The sequence below is a fragment of the Bos mutus genome, chromosome 7 (genome assembly GCF_027580195.1).
Source record: "Bos mutus isolate GX-2022 chromosome 7, NWIPB_WYAK_1.1, whole genome shotgun sequence".
NCBI lineage: Eukaryota > Metazoa > Chordata > Mammalia > Artiodactyla > Bovidae > Bos > Bos mutus.
The window spans coordinates 100581937-100596403 of NC_091623.1; the positions used below are offsets into that span (position 1 = coordinate 100581937).

The 14467-nt window shown below is 37.1% G+C and overlaps 1 protein-coding gene across 6 annotated transcripts in view; it reads right to left on the minus strand.

Annotated features, from left to right (window-relative positions):
- Positions 1-5550: 5550 nt before the first annotated feature.
- The window catches only part of CSNK1A1 (casein kinase 1 alpha 1), a 49571-nt gene continuing 40654 nt past the window's right edge, over positions 5551-14467 (minus strand). For 3 of the 6 annotated variants that reach the window (XM_070374613.1, XM_070374610.1, XM_070374614.1), the window contains one exon: positions 5551-8238. In XM_070374613.1, the coding sequence (XP_070230714.1) occupies positions 8231-8238 (8 nt within the window). In that variant the 3' untranslated portion in view covers positions 5551-8230. The other 3 variants (XR_011464860.1, XR_011464861.1, XM_070374612.1) reach the window with 3 other exon arrangements.

A 14467-nucleotide genomic window follows, 5' to 3' on the forward strand; every position in this document is an offset into this window, starting at 1 on the left:
AACCCTCAGCAAGTTTATTTCTTGCTGTGTTTATGTATTTCCTAGCAACAGTGACTTCATGGCTTGTTTCCCTATGTGACAAGCCCTGAAGAGAGGCGAGGAACCCATGCCAGAGAAGCCATCAGAGTTTACTGGCTCCAGTTCTGGCTTCCTGGAAGATATAGCCTGGATACCTGAGAGTACAGAGGCCAGAGTCTGGTGACACACCCAGGTTTCTCCATCACAGAACTTGCAAACAACTTGTGCCCCAGAGTTTATAAGCCTCCTCTGCAGATAGACTGAGCCTGACCAGTCCTGGTCAATGGTCTGTAGGGAAAAGTGATACATGTCAATCCTGCTGAGGCAGTTCACTGCTAGTGTGCCTCCAGCATCTGGCCCCTGATGCATCAACCTGGGAGGATGAAGGCTTCTCTCCTCACAGAGAACTTATCCTTGCATAAAGTCATTACTCCACACCTTGTCTTTTGCAGCAAGCAACACCAAGTACCTTGACTAGTAAACAATGCAGCTTCCTTCCTGACCCCTCCATATGATCCTGATGAATTTCTGGATGTCCTCCTTTGTGACTGCTCCCCACTTTTCTTCAGTAACTCATTATTCTTTATACTGTCACCCCAAAGTTCTGTGCTCAACCCTCATCACATTCAGATCAACAGTTGAGTCCAAGTATCTCTGGCTTGGGGCACTGCTGGCCTTAAAAGCTATTCAAAATACGTGAGCGCAAATGTGTGTGTGTGTGTGCATGCACACATGCACTCCTGGAGGGCTTTAAAGGATTTGTGGATAATTGTTTTAGATAGTGAAGTCCTAATAAGATGTATAAATCAAATTTCTTCCCTAAATTTTCAACGTAAAGAGATTCTACTACCTCAGTCACTAAGTCACCAATTTTAACTCAAGATGTGAGGACAAAGAAACTAGATAAACTGCTATGTGGAACCAGTGGTATACTGATAAACGGACTGGGAATGGTGGGTAAGCTTTCTAATTTACCAACAGTTTTTCGGTCACCATGTCACCAACGTGGAGTGGTGACGAGAAGCAGCTGGATTCCTTCCTAGCTCTGCTGCTAATCAGCTCTGTAACCTTGAACAGGGTATTATTCAAAGGGAGATCAGAGCGCTTCAAGATTCAGTGACCTTATTATTAACTTTCCATGTACTGCTATTTTCTTATCTTTCTATCTTAGCCTGCTATCACTCCATGTGTACTATCTAGAGACAAAAACCAGGGCTGGGTACCTCCAAATGTCACAAGCAGCAAAATATCCAAAAGACTTAATATTCTCCTGGCTGACAATGTGTACATTGTGTACTATGGCATTTTCCTTCCTGATGTTGTTGAAGATATAGCACATTTTAAAGATAAAAACTAGACAAGTGGCATTTTAAGACATTACAAAGTATTTATCTTACAAGAACAGATTAACAACCTTAAAATCCTACCAAGACTTAGCTTTAATATACAACAGAACCTGGAGTCCTCACCACCACTAACTCATGACCCTGTTACCTAAGCAACTGTTAGCTTTGTGCACGAACATTGTAGTGGGCTGGACTTGGCGCAAGGGAATTAGTTAGAAACTCTACTACTGTTGGCACTGCTCTGAAACCATCCTGTCGACCACCCACGTGGCCCAACGCATTTCCTTACATGTTGCTGCTTGGACTTTCTCACAACTTAGCGCCCTCCTCTGCTTCTACCACTTAAGGTCATTTATCTTATTATTGTTCTCAGATCTCCTTAATGGTCATGCAAAGGCTTGTTTAACTATCTGGATAAGGACATGGCTGCACGGAACTTTGCCTTCTCCCTAAACTTCTGTGTAATTTCAACTTTTTGCTTAAAAAAATTACATATGACTTATGTATTTCCCTCAGGTATTTGCTTCATCCTTCAAGATGCAATTCAGAGATTTATCCTCTCTGACCGTGCCACCTGTACCACTAGTACTGAATCCATCTTGGTTAACATCCCATATCGCAGTCTCAAGTGAACTGTCAATACCCGAATCCCCAGGGTGTGGCACAGTGCCTGGCACTTAAGAAACCCATTAAATATTTCTTAAACATTAATCTATTTTCTAGTATGCTGCTAAGTCGCTTCAGTCATGTCCGACTCTGTGCGACCCCATAGACTGCAGCCCACGAGGCTCCCCCGTCCCTGGGATTCTCCAGGCAAGAACACTGGAGTGGGTTGCCATTTCCTTCTCCAATGCAGGAAGAGTGAAAAAGGAAAGTGAAGTCGCTCAGTCGTGTCTGACTCCTAGCGACCCCATGGACTGCAGCCCACCAGGCCCCTCCGTCCATGATTTTCCAGGCAAGAGTACTGGAGTGGGGTGCCATATTAACCCCTATTGTTTGTACAAAACTCGAAATTTTGTACGCAACCTTAAAAAATTACACCATCATATAAAATTCAAGATAAAGCAGTAACACTTTCTTCACCATTTTGCAAAGGGGGAGTATAGTCAAGGATATTAAAAATTGTATTAACCTTCATGTTTTTTGGTGGTCACACACTATCTAGAGACTAATTTCTTTCTTTTTACTGTCTATATCGAGACTAAAACATTACACTTTAAATGGAATCGCATGTTAGCATAGTGCAAACCAGTTTTGCAATTAGTGAAAAAATATTTACTTAGCAACTGTTGAGAGCAGTTTCTAAAAATACCCACCTCCCACCTTTCTTCCAATCCTAAAAATCTAATATAGCACTTCATCACCAAGATTTGTGTCACTGTTCACTGGCAGAGAACCAATGGATGCCTGCCTGACAAAATTGTTTCCAATGGTTATTCAAACTATTTCACATCCCTGCATTAGTAAGGCTGACTTAATATGGTAATGGTGAGAAAGGGCCACATTTTTCTACCTAATACATTCTACTCCATAAATAATCAGACTACGAATGTACTATGGTACTAGAGGGTGAGAAAATCCTGTCAGTGAATATACTAATACATTAGAATAGCATACCTCTATAAACCTGATTACATGGAAATGCTCCAAAACTATAAATGAAATATTTACCATAGGTAAAAATAACCTGATCAAATTTCTTATTCAGTAGAATGCAGACTTTATTAATGCATCCTACTTAGTATTTGGTCCTAAACATGGACTCGACTAATAGCCCCAACAGTTGAAGGGATGACTTGTTTATGAAAACCTATCAGTTTGGATTTTATCTCCTCCTACACTACCATCCTGTTTGATACTCATTTAAGACACAGACCATAAATTATAAGGGGTATATTTAGCTCTCACTTATGAAGCCAATAGTAACGTAAATACCCCCTCCAATCCTTTACTTTCATTATCTTCAAAAGTAAATGGAGACAACTTACCTTAGGGGAAGCTGCAAGTTAGGCATATCCAGGTAAAGTGCTTAGAAAAGTGACTGGCATATAGCACTAAATAACATTACCAATCTCAGGGTTTAAAATGGTGATGAAGTGCTATACTAGATTTTTAGGGACACCACGGTTCAACAGGATGAAAAACTAAAGGTTATCAGGTTTAGGTCTTTGCTCTGCAAAACTTACTGAGCTGTCTTGCCTAAGGTAGTCCCACTGTCCTCAGTCACCCAATGGGAACAACAGTAACTTTTTCACACAGTTCAGAAAACTGACATGCTGCACATAATTTTGAAAAATCATTAAGTTTTACATAAACTCAATTCTGCACTTTTAGGTTTACTCTCATCAAACTTGTACTTGCTACTTTTAGCTAAATGCCTTCTCTAATGTATCATTCGTCTTTTATTAGCTTCGTACTCCCCCTTCTCATTTTCTATATCAATATGGAAATCATGTGTCCTTGTTCAGTAAGTTAACTTGCTATCATTATTTTGATAATGTAAGTGATAGATCTGGCCAGTAAGAACCCTTCAAGTGAGTCTTGTGTCCTTCCAACCCATACCCAACACTTGTTGAGATTTCTTCTCTGCCACAATAGTAAGTTCCAGGTTCATTTTGTACATTCTCTGCTCTAGCCCTGAAGTCAGACATTTCTCCAAGCAGCCATGTTTTTAGTATTTAGAAATCAAGACTGAGGTCTTAGTACTCATTGTGACTGCAGTATCATGTCTTCTAGGCCCTCAGTGAACACAGCTGGCAAGTAAAGGAAACATTACATGGATACACACAAATACTAAACTCACAAAAGATAAAGGGTAAGGAACTGTCCCCAGTTAAAGAATGCTACACACACAAACCAAAGCAGATAAATGATCCTTTTGTTGGATCCATGACAGGACTCGGGGAAAAAAAAATTATGAAACATTAGGGTAACTGATGAAACTGAATAGACTGGCCTAGAAAACTGGGTCAATATTAAACATGTCTCATTTCTTAGGAACTCTACACTTAGGTGTAAAGGATCATGACTCTGTAATCTACTTTCAAATAGCTAAGTATATGTTAAAAGAGCAAATGTACAAACAGAAGTGTAAATGGGGCAAAATGTTAACAACTGCTGAAGCTGTGTCAAGAGCATTCTGCTTTGAATAATATCAAGATAAATTACAAAATTAAAATGCTTAAAAGCACCTCATCAACCAAAGGACCATTAACACAGGGTAAAGCCTTGATTCAGCTCATTAAGATGATCTAGCATTAAATAAGCTCTGGCTTGTTAGTTTGAACAATGACTGTATTAATTATTTAGTAGATAAATGGGTAATTCCTTTCATCAATGAAAAGCAAGACACAATGAATCTGACCAACCTAAAATGTGTCTTGAGACAGTTGATTTCTCTAACAGCTCTGATATTGCTCAACATTTCCACTGTGTATCTGCACATCCTCAAAAGTGGCCTAATAGGTCATTTCAGAATAGAAAGCACTGAACAATATACCTTTTGATGACTGACTACAAAATGCATAGCATAGATTCAGGTCATGTTACAACTAATTCATTACTGTCTTAGGCAGTTTCAAAAGATGAGAGGTATACTGAAAGTCAGTAAATATATTCCAGAGAAGAGTGGAAGTTATCTGTTTTTGAGGTGGGAGGGAATCCCTAAAATGTTGTGAGCAACCATAATGTACTTATAGTCTCACTTCAAAGGGACCAGCACATCTCAGATTCATAAAATCATTGGTCACAGTTATCAATGTCTAAAATGTGACAAAGAGAAAATCTGAAAGACTGCTAAGTTTCAGTCTGGCTCAGAAAAAGGCAACTATCTCCCAGACTACCGACAAATTTTTAGGAGCTAAGCTGAAAACGTCTAGGACGCCCCTTTCCAAGGTTCATTCTAGTCAAGTTGCAAGAATGTAATACTGGTATCTCAGCAAATGTTAGAGAAAACTAGCTCAATGGCTTGGCTTCTAAAATCCTTTTGCTTGGTATTTTTATTACAAGGGAATTAAGTTTATAAAGTATAGTTTGCTCAAAACACTGCAAGGACTAGTAGAAATAGGAAAAAATCTCTTAGTATTTGTTGATGGAAAATAATAGCAAAAGCAACCCTCCAAAATTCCACTCGTAGGCCATAGGAGCATGAGCACAGCCATGTGGGAGGAGATAACCAGTCTCTCCCTTCATATATATTCTTTTTTATTTTCTTGTTATACCTTCCCAAAACAGAGACATTCAACAGTAGTTAGAATGGCCATCTCCCAACATTTAAAAAAACTGCACCCCCCAATGGGTGAACAAAGTAAAGAGTAGTAACCTAGAGTTCAGCTGAGTAAGCCACTGCGGAGCCTTAAGTGGTGAGGTCTTCCAATTTCAGAGTGATGTGTCTTCAACTTGTATCATCATTTTAGTGGAAAAACATAATTTAATTTTGGTGAAATGAGATTCATCTCCCGACAGGATTAATAACAGCATTCACTGAATTTCACATTCTTCTTTCGTGAACTGTGAAGAAAATGAATGGTAGCTAGAAGATCAATGAGATTCCAACTCCAGCTGCAGATGGAACGACAATATACCAGGACAAAAACACCTATATTTTGATTTACAAAGCTAACAGCAGTTTTAAATCTGCAACTTAATTACAGACCAACTACACCACAACCTTTTCAAATGGCAAAAATACAAAAAAGTTAAGTGTTACAAAAATATTTCAGAAAAAGTGCATAGTCTAAGTGCATAGTAAATAAAAGCACTGAAAAATATCTTGCTAGAGGGAGTTCAGCTTGGAAAAGTTATTACCAAAGCTAAACATTTTTATTTTACACAAACTATACTCAAAAATAGCTTTATGAGACTGATTTCTGGCTAAAAGTATCAAAGGGTTTATTAGTCAAGAAACAAATACCTTAACCAACACGGGTGGATAGAAAGAAAACAAAGAAGCTGCCTACCCCGAAGTTCATATTCATTAAGATTTCTGCAGTATGATGGTGCTAATATATCCTTTAATGGCAGAATGTGGTAATCACTGAATTAATTATTGCTAATGTAGTTTTCAAATTAAAAAAAAAAAAAAAAGGAAGGAAACAAACCTGACACAATCTGACCAAACACATGTCAATTTACAATTTCAAGGTTATTTTTTACAAAATACCTACATTTACACAATAGGCGCCTGGCAGCATTTTCAGACAAAAGTTTTTAAATTTATTCTGACATGCTATAAATGAATAAATTACACTAACTTCCCTTGTGGCTCAGCTGGTAAAGAATCCGCCTGCAATTCGGGAGACCTGGGTTCAATCCCTGGGTTGGGAAGATCCCCTGGAGAAGGGAAAGGCTACCCACTCCAGTATTAAGGCCTGCAGAATTCCACGGATTGTGTCCATGGGGTTGCAAAGAGTTGGACACGACTGAGCAACTTTCACGCTACACTAAAGAATTAATCATAGAAAGCTTTTCTTTTTCTTGGGTCAGAAAAAGAGCCACAGTAAGACTGAGAGATAAACTGCAGATAATTTATAGAAATGGGTAGGGGCTGGGGAGGATCACCAATCACAAGAATCTCTCATGGTATGATGCTCTCCAAGATTAGGAGTCAATCTGCCCATCAACCAGGAATTTAAAGAATAGCTTCATTTTATAGATAAACCCTTTAACGCTTTCATTCTTATTCAAAATCAGTCCAGCGGTTAGTCTGAAGCTGCAGAAGTTACAATACCAAGTCCTGGCAGGTGCTGCAGCACGAGGTATTGTGTCTGCAGGTCATTAAAAAAAAGAAGAAAAATGAAAGAATGCCTTTCCGCTTCAGGGAAAAAAAATTTTTTTTAATAAAAAATTTGAGAGTTATGACAGTAAATCTAAAATGATTTCCAAAGGAATATTACGTAACAAATGGCTTGAAGTAGTCTATTAAAAAATTGGGGAGATTTTGATTTCATAGTGAGTCAGCAAGGCATTTTTTTGTTTTTTAAAAAATCTCATTTCCTTACAGAAACAGTTTATAGTTTTTAATGAATTTGTAAACAAAAAAGCTCCCATTTCAAAATAAAAACAAAATCCCAGATCATATAGATGTTTACAGTGATTACATTTATCTAAGCAACATACATACATGTTCAGTTGTAAGATGTTAACTAAATTTCTGTGACAAATATGCGCTTTTTTTAATACCAAGAACATTATAGAGTTAATGCAGAGTCCTAAGGATAATCTAGTAGTCACTAAGTTTTTCTTAAAGTCTTCACTTTAGATGCTGTTATTTCTAGCACAGGTAAGCAGGCAGAGTCTTTCATATGCTCAAACACTGGAATCTTTGGTTGCTACCGTATCAGCTGGCTTGCAAACAAGAAGCCAACCATTTTAAGAATGTTTTAAGTGAACAACTTGCAAACCCCAGGGATGGATAAACCCTAAGAATGCACAATTGTGAGCAATTACAACCATCACAACTGTGGCTGAAGACTGTTCATGCCGTTCTTCTGAAATGAGATCTCAAAGCAGTATAGTTCAAAATAAAGATTTTAACATAAAATTGGCATATGCACAATTTCTCCACCAATTTGTGTGTGTCAACCATTTAGTGAACTTTTCCACTTGAAAAAATGCAATAGAAAACTGACACCATGTTTCACTATCTCAGTTAATATTCACAATTACAGCGGCTACAACTCAGGACACAGCATCCATCACCAATGCTGCCCAGAGCCAGTTTATACTGAAATTAAGTTCTTTACACCAAGTAAATGGTTGTCCACAACCACTGGCTAGTGTACATATGAACTAAAATTTCTAGATTTGGGGAGAAACAAATGCTGCTCCGATCATCTGCTCTGCTTCTTCTGTTCCTTGATTCATGCTTAGAAACCTATTAAAAAAAAAAAAATCAAAACAGAAAAACAGGTTAAAATTCAAGTAAATTTTCTTAACCATACCCAAAGTAGGGAAATAATTACTTTAGAATGATACTCATGCTATTTTCATCTATTTGAAAATCACCAGGTCAGCCCAACTGTTTAAGAAAACAGCAAACTTCTGTTCGGGATGCCTCTAGGCAGGAGTAGTATACAGTGAATTAAAGCCTTCAATCCAGCATACAATCCTCAAGATGGAGAATTAGTGTTAATTCCAATAAGCCTATTCACTTTACTTCTGTATTTCTAGTACCTAGAATACATTATATGTGTTTGTCAAGTAAAAAAAAAAAAAAAAGATTGCTCTATCAACTAGAAAATATAGTTTTAATCACACTATGAGCAAGAACTTTTCTGTACGTTATTTCTTTTACGAATGAGGGACAATAGGCTTTAATAACAAATGTATTAAAGGCACAATTATCTGAGTTATTTCACTGAACACAAATCTGGTAATAAGTATAAACCATGTACTTATTACCATAGAACCACAGACTTTAAAAATTCTTTATCAGTTATATTAAAAACACTAATTTTTACCACTGATTTGATGTGTAAATGAGTGAGGCCTTCTGGCTTTACTTCAAGCCTCCCCACTCTGTAAATATACCACTCCTGTTTCACAAATTAGACCTTAGGGCTACTACATACAGGTAGGCTTGAATAGGAGGCGGCTTCAGGTATATAATTGCCATGTTCTACCTACAGCTGAAGAGAATCAGAGCAAATATGTCTACCTCTAATGCCTATAAGCTTTATCTGTAGTTAAAAGGAATATACTGTCTCTCAGCATCAGGAATATCCTATCAGCACCTTCTCTCACCTAGAGGCATCAATGTCCTCTTGGTCCAATCCCTCCTCTTAAAGCCAATAAACATATATATCATTCTAGCTTACTCCATTGACTTACTTTTCCTCAGCACAAATTGTTTTGCCAATCATAACCTGCTTTTTTTTTTGGTACTTCAACATTTTTAGGACCATCTCCGACAGGTTTTGTGCGATAAATGAAACAGTTCTGTAATTTTTTCTGCATGTATGTCTTTGTTTTTTCATTTAAGGGCAGAAAGTCATCTTTATTCACCTAAAAACTAGATTGTGACAAGCTCTGAAGACAAAGATGTGACTACTTCTCCATCTCTGCATAATGCCTAACAACAAAATAGGTGTGAAAATAGGCCTTTCCCACCCATCCTAGTACTAAGTTCACAAAGTAAATGCTAAAAATCAAAGATAAAACTTTCTGAAAATGTAGTTTATCGCAACAAATACCACCTTGCTGATGCATATTAAGCAGGATTAGCAGTAAAACCACAAAAAGGCTGTCAGATCAAACCTGAATTTAAACAAATTCTGACCGTAAGTTTTAACTTAGTTTCAATGTTAAAATACAGAATATTTTGAAGCAAATTGAAACTATGGGTTAGCTAAATAGCAATAAGACTTATCCTGATGAATACCTGATGGTTTCAAGTCTTGCAATTATTTTTTTTGAAATTATTGAAAAATACAGTAAAAATGTTTTCACAGCCACTAAGATTGTTGGGTCTTCATTTACCATAGCTTCTTACATGATTATATTACAGATAATTTAATTACCAGTGTCCCCTTAACTTTTCAAAAGTTCACTGTATGCCACTTGATATAGGAAAGACCTACATTAGTACCTATTTTAACTAACCAGAAGAAATTCAAAGGTATTTTGCTTTTCCAAAAAAAAAAAAAAAAAGGAAAAATCAAAATAGCGCTCAGTGTTTCTCAGCAGATCTAGACATAGTATGCACCTTGAGTATTAAGAATGGCACCACCAAGTTCTTTCCCTGGGAACTGCTCTCAGCCCTTAAGTTACCACAGCTCTGAACTGTGTCAGCTAGCATCTAAGCATTATCTCAATGTATCAGCAACATGTATCCTAAGGTAACTGTTTTTTCACTTTATGCCACTGTAGCTTTGGAAAAGTTTTAAGAACACCCTACTTTCAGGTAGAGGGCAAACCTGTACTATGCTGAATATCCAAACAGCTTTAAAATAAAAACCACTAACAAACTAAAAAGAAAACATAAGTTACATCATCAGTCAAAATATTAGAAAACTCTTTTGTCTTTAATAAGGGTAAGAATTATATCTGTTCATCTTTTTAATCTTATATTTGAAGAACTTCTGGGTTAATTAATGATTACAATTATTTAGGGACTGGTTAAAGGCTGGCCTAATAATACTCCTGGTAGAAGAGAGGAGTCAAATCCAGATTCAACTCTTCAGACGGGCCAATGGTAGGATGTTCCACCCAGAGATCAATGTTTCTCCGGTGAAATCGTCCTAAAATGTTAGAGATGTCTGTTTAGGAAAAATCTCAATAGGAGCATTCAGCAGGTGTTCAATCTTCAGTCTTCAAGTATTCTTTTCCCCAGTGCGCACTAGTCCTCGGTTTGTCTTGTGGTTGTTTAGGTGGTGTCTCCTGGCTTCTCAAAGTCCAAAACCCATCTTCATCACAACAGTTAAAATAAGGACTGAATCCATTTGTTCCTAAAAAAAAAAAGAGGAGGAGGGAAAAGTTAAAACAAGGCTGGAGAACTAATGTGACAAGTTCAGGAGTTAATAGCTATATTTAAGATTTAACAAATCTGCAAAAGGAGAAAAAAATGCTCATTTGTAATTAACCAGGAGATTCTATCCCTCAGTCTGATATCTGCAAAGTATACATTTGATCCTATTTGTAAATTAACTTCATATTAACCTTTGTTTTTCAATAGAATCACAAACTAGTTTAAAGAGATATTTATCTAACACTAAGGCCAGGAAGTTTATGATGAGCTTTTAAAATTTAGAATTCCTTAATAAGATATTACTTTTAAAAATTAATTGACAAAAAAATTGACTATAATATTTATATTCACTATGAATGCCATTTATATTAATTAACTTTTTCCCTTTTCCTATAACACGCTTGTGCAGTTTTTTTGTTTGTGCACAATCAGAATCAAGCTTGGAGAATTCTGAATCAGACTGACAGTACAAAAGTTAAAAACAAAAACCAAAACTTCAAAGAAAGAAGAGCTACAATAATTCTTCCTTTTCCACAGAAACTAAAAAATGTATTCAGTTGGGAAAGATAAGGGAAACATTTTTATCACTACAAACAAAATAGATGACAACTTAGTATAGAGTTGTCATCATCCTTACACTGCATTTTAAGACTGATGATCTGATTTCTTGTCTTTTCTTTTATGCAATTAATTCTGCTACAGATTTTGAAGGATGTGAATTTTAAAATACCTGTTACAACTGATTCCTTCCCCAATTGGTAGATGGTCTGCATTATACACCACTGAGTCGGCAGCACTGTGCTCTTCTAGGTCTTCTGACTGTTGTTCTAGGTCTTCTGTTGTTTCCAATCTGACAAGTTGAAAAGTTTGATAGGTCCAGCAAGCCTTAGAGATGTGGGCTTTAGATCATGTCAAATCAACTCTTAAGCAATCATCTTCATTTCCTGTTGGGTTATTTGGTTCTCTTTTCTCCAGCTTTATTGTCCGCGGTGAAAAAACACCTGATAAAAATTTCAGCAGCAGCTGAAACAGATGCAGCTCCCTGCCACTCCTTTGGATTGAGAGTATTCAGAGCAAAGCAGTCTCTCCAGATATTTCAAGGTCTTCCCCTGTGATCTGGTTTACGTTGCTGAATGACCAGCCACGTTCCTAGCAGCAATTGGTGAAGCCAGAAAAAGTTAAACTGGACATAAATGTTAAGTGAAGCCCAGTAAATACTGGAAGATAATTCAAGGAAGATCATGGAGATGGAAAAATTATATCTAATCTATTAAATGCCAACAATTTGACATCCATTTACACTATGATACAGTTATGCTTAGTAGCCAGTGGAATAGTAAACAGATGGGTTAAGATGATGAGAGTATTAGAATTCTGAGAGGATCCACCTTTGGCTTCACTACCTTCTGAAATCTTCCCCATCTCTGCCCTATACTAAAGAAACAGTGAACTTAGGTGAATTTTGAATGTCCTAAAAATATTTCTTTCCTTTACTATGTCTTGCTACTGCTGCTGCTAAGTCACTGCAGTCGTGTCCGATTCTGTGCGACCCCACAGACGGCAGCCCACCTGACTCCCCACGTCCCTGGGATTCTCCAGGCAAGGACACTGGAGTGGGTTGCCATTTACTATGTCTTAAATGTCCTTAAAAGCACCTTCCCTATAATCAATACAGTTGAAGAAAAGGGAGTGGAAATGCATTTGGAACTGTACCAGATGTAAATCTTTTCCTCTTTAATGTGTATAAAAACAGTAATTGTAGTCTTGTGGCACCTGAGCACTTAAAAACAGTAGCGATCACAGTCAGCTTTACAGGAGATGCTTTGTTTCTTAGTCTTTTGATGGCCTTTGCAATGGAGTATTTCAAAAGATCTTTTCTTTACAAAAGTAAATAGAAGTCTACTACACATAGGAAGTCCATCTTAGCTAAGTCAGACTTTCAAGTCTTTGCACATTCCTAGTCAACTACTAAAACAAGTTATAGCTTTTGATGGAAGAAATACTAGATGTGGATTTTTCCAATATTATTATATAAAACATATTAGTAAAAGCTACTATTTGGGGGATTCCCCCTCCCCCAGGAATGCATGTGCCTGCAATACAGAGATTTACCTAAAAACGTACAGTAGGGAATCCTAAGAGAAGAGATGCCTTCAAACACCTTTATTACTTACAAACTCCAGGCTTCACAGGGGATTTCTTACTGGATGACCCAGATAACGGAGTTGTGGGTAGAGATTACTTAAGGGGAATAGATTCTCCATTTCATGCCACCTTCAAACGTGCTATGCTTTCATGGCTTTATATATGGATGGGTTTGTGTAAGATTTGGTTAGTGCACTACATTTTATATACCAAATAAAACAAGTTTAAGAATTTGTTCTTAGTAGTCTGCAGTGGTATGTGGTATGTTTTATGAAACATCCATGTTTGTGTGGTATTTGTATAACCCCAGTGTCTAAGAGTGCTACGAAACTTGTACAAGTTTTTAAGTTGCTTTTATGAAAAATGGCTACCATACAAAATAAGGATCAAACTTCAGTTTAATTACAATTTTTTTTCCAAGGAAACATACTAACTCAGCGGATCCAACTTCTCATCTTTTAGACCTGGATAAGGCAGGACAAAAATTCTGCTTGTTTATTGAGTAAGAGACACAGTAAACTAACAACGAAACTAGCTCAAAATAAGGTTATTCTTTCTGAAGGCTGCTGAATGCCTGAAGTAAGATGTTCTAGGTCAGGTAAGATTTCAATCTAATTTTAGTTCTAGAAACTGCAACTTGTGATCATCCTATTACCCCAGCTAGCTTTAGGCAAAAATTTGTTTCATTTTGTAGAAAAAGCACAAATATACTGTAGGTGTCAGGTCCTCAGTTTAGAGAGTCTCTGTGGTCTTACCTAAATGGCAGAACTACTTCTTAGCAATACTAGCTAGCTACCTACCTCATTAAGAAATTGTTGACACTATGATTAGAAAGGGACAATTAAATCCCAACTATGATGCAGAGGCAGAGCACTGGACAAGCATTAGTGTTTGCCATCTCTAAGAACTCCCACTACATCAAACATTCAACTCCAGATCCTTCCCAAATACAGAAACATGAAAGTGAACGACCTCAACTTCATTCTAATAGATGAGCTGCTGGGATGAGGATGACATCAGTTAACTATACTACTTGAACAGTATCCTCAGATTAGAGCCTGTTTTTATATTACAAAATTTTTAAAATTCAACACTAATAACACGGACCAAAAAGATCAAGTTCAGACTAGAGCAGTCATTCAGAAATTACATAATTAGAAACAACAACAACAAAACAACCCCAAACAAACCTTACCCACCCACTACACTTTTAGGAAGTAGGCAGGTATCAGGAGTTAAGGCCCAGAAAGGGGAAAAGAAAAACAGACAAAAAACACAGGAATTGAACTGTGTGGCAACAGTGATAAGAAATGGTACTGTGTCCTAACAGTTCTACTCCTTAGAGATACTAAGAATGCCAGAGAGAGAAGGGAACTAGACTAGCAGCCAAGTGGCATTCGCCCCAGTTTTCCTTTTTTTCCAATTTGCAAGGAGTTAACTGCAGAATTCAGTTCTACAGTAGACCCCCTTTAGATCTTGAATATTTGTACAA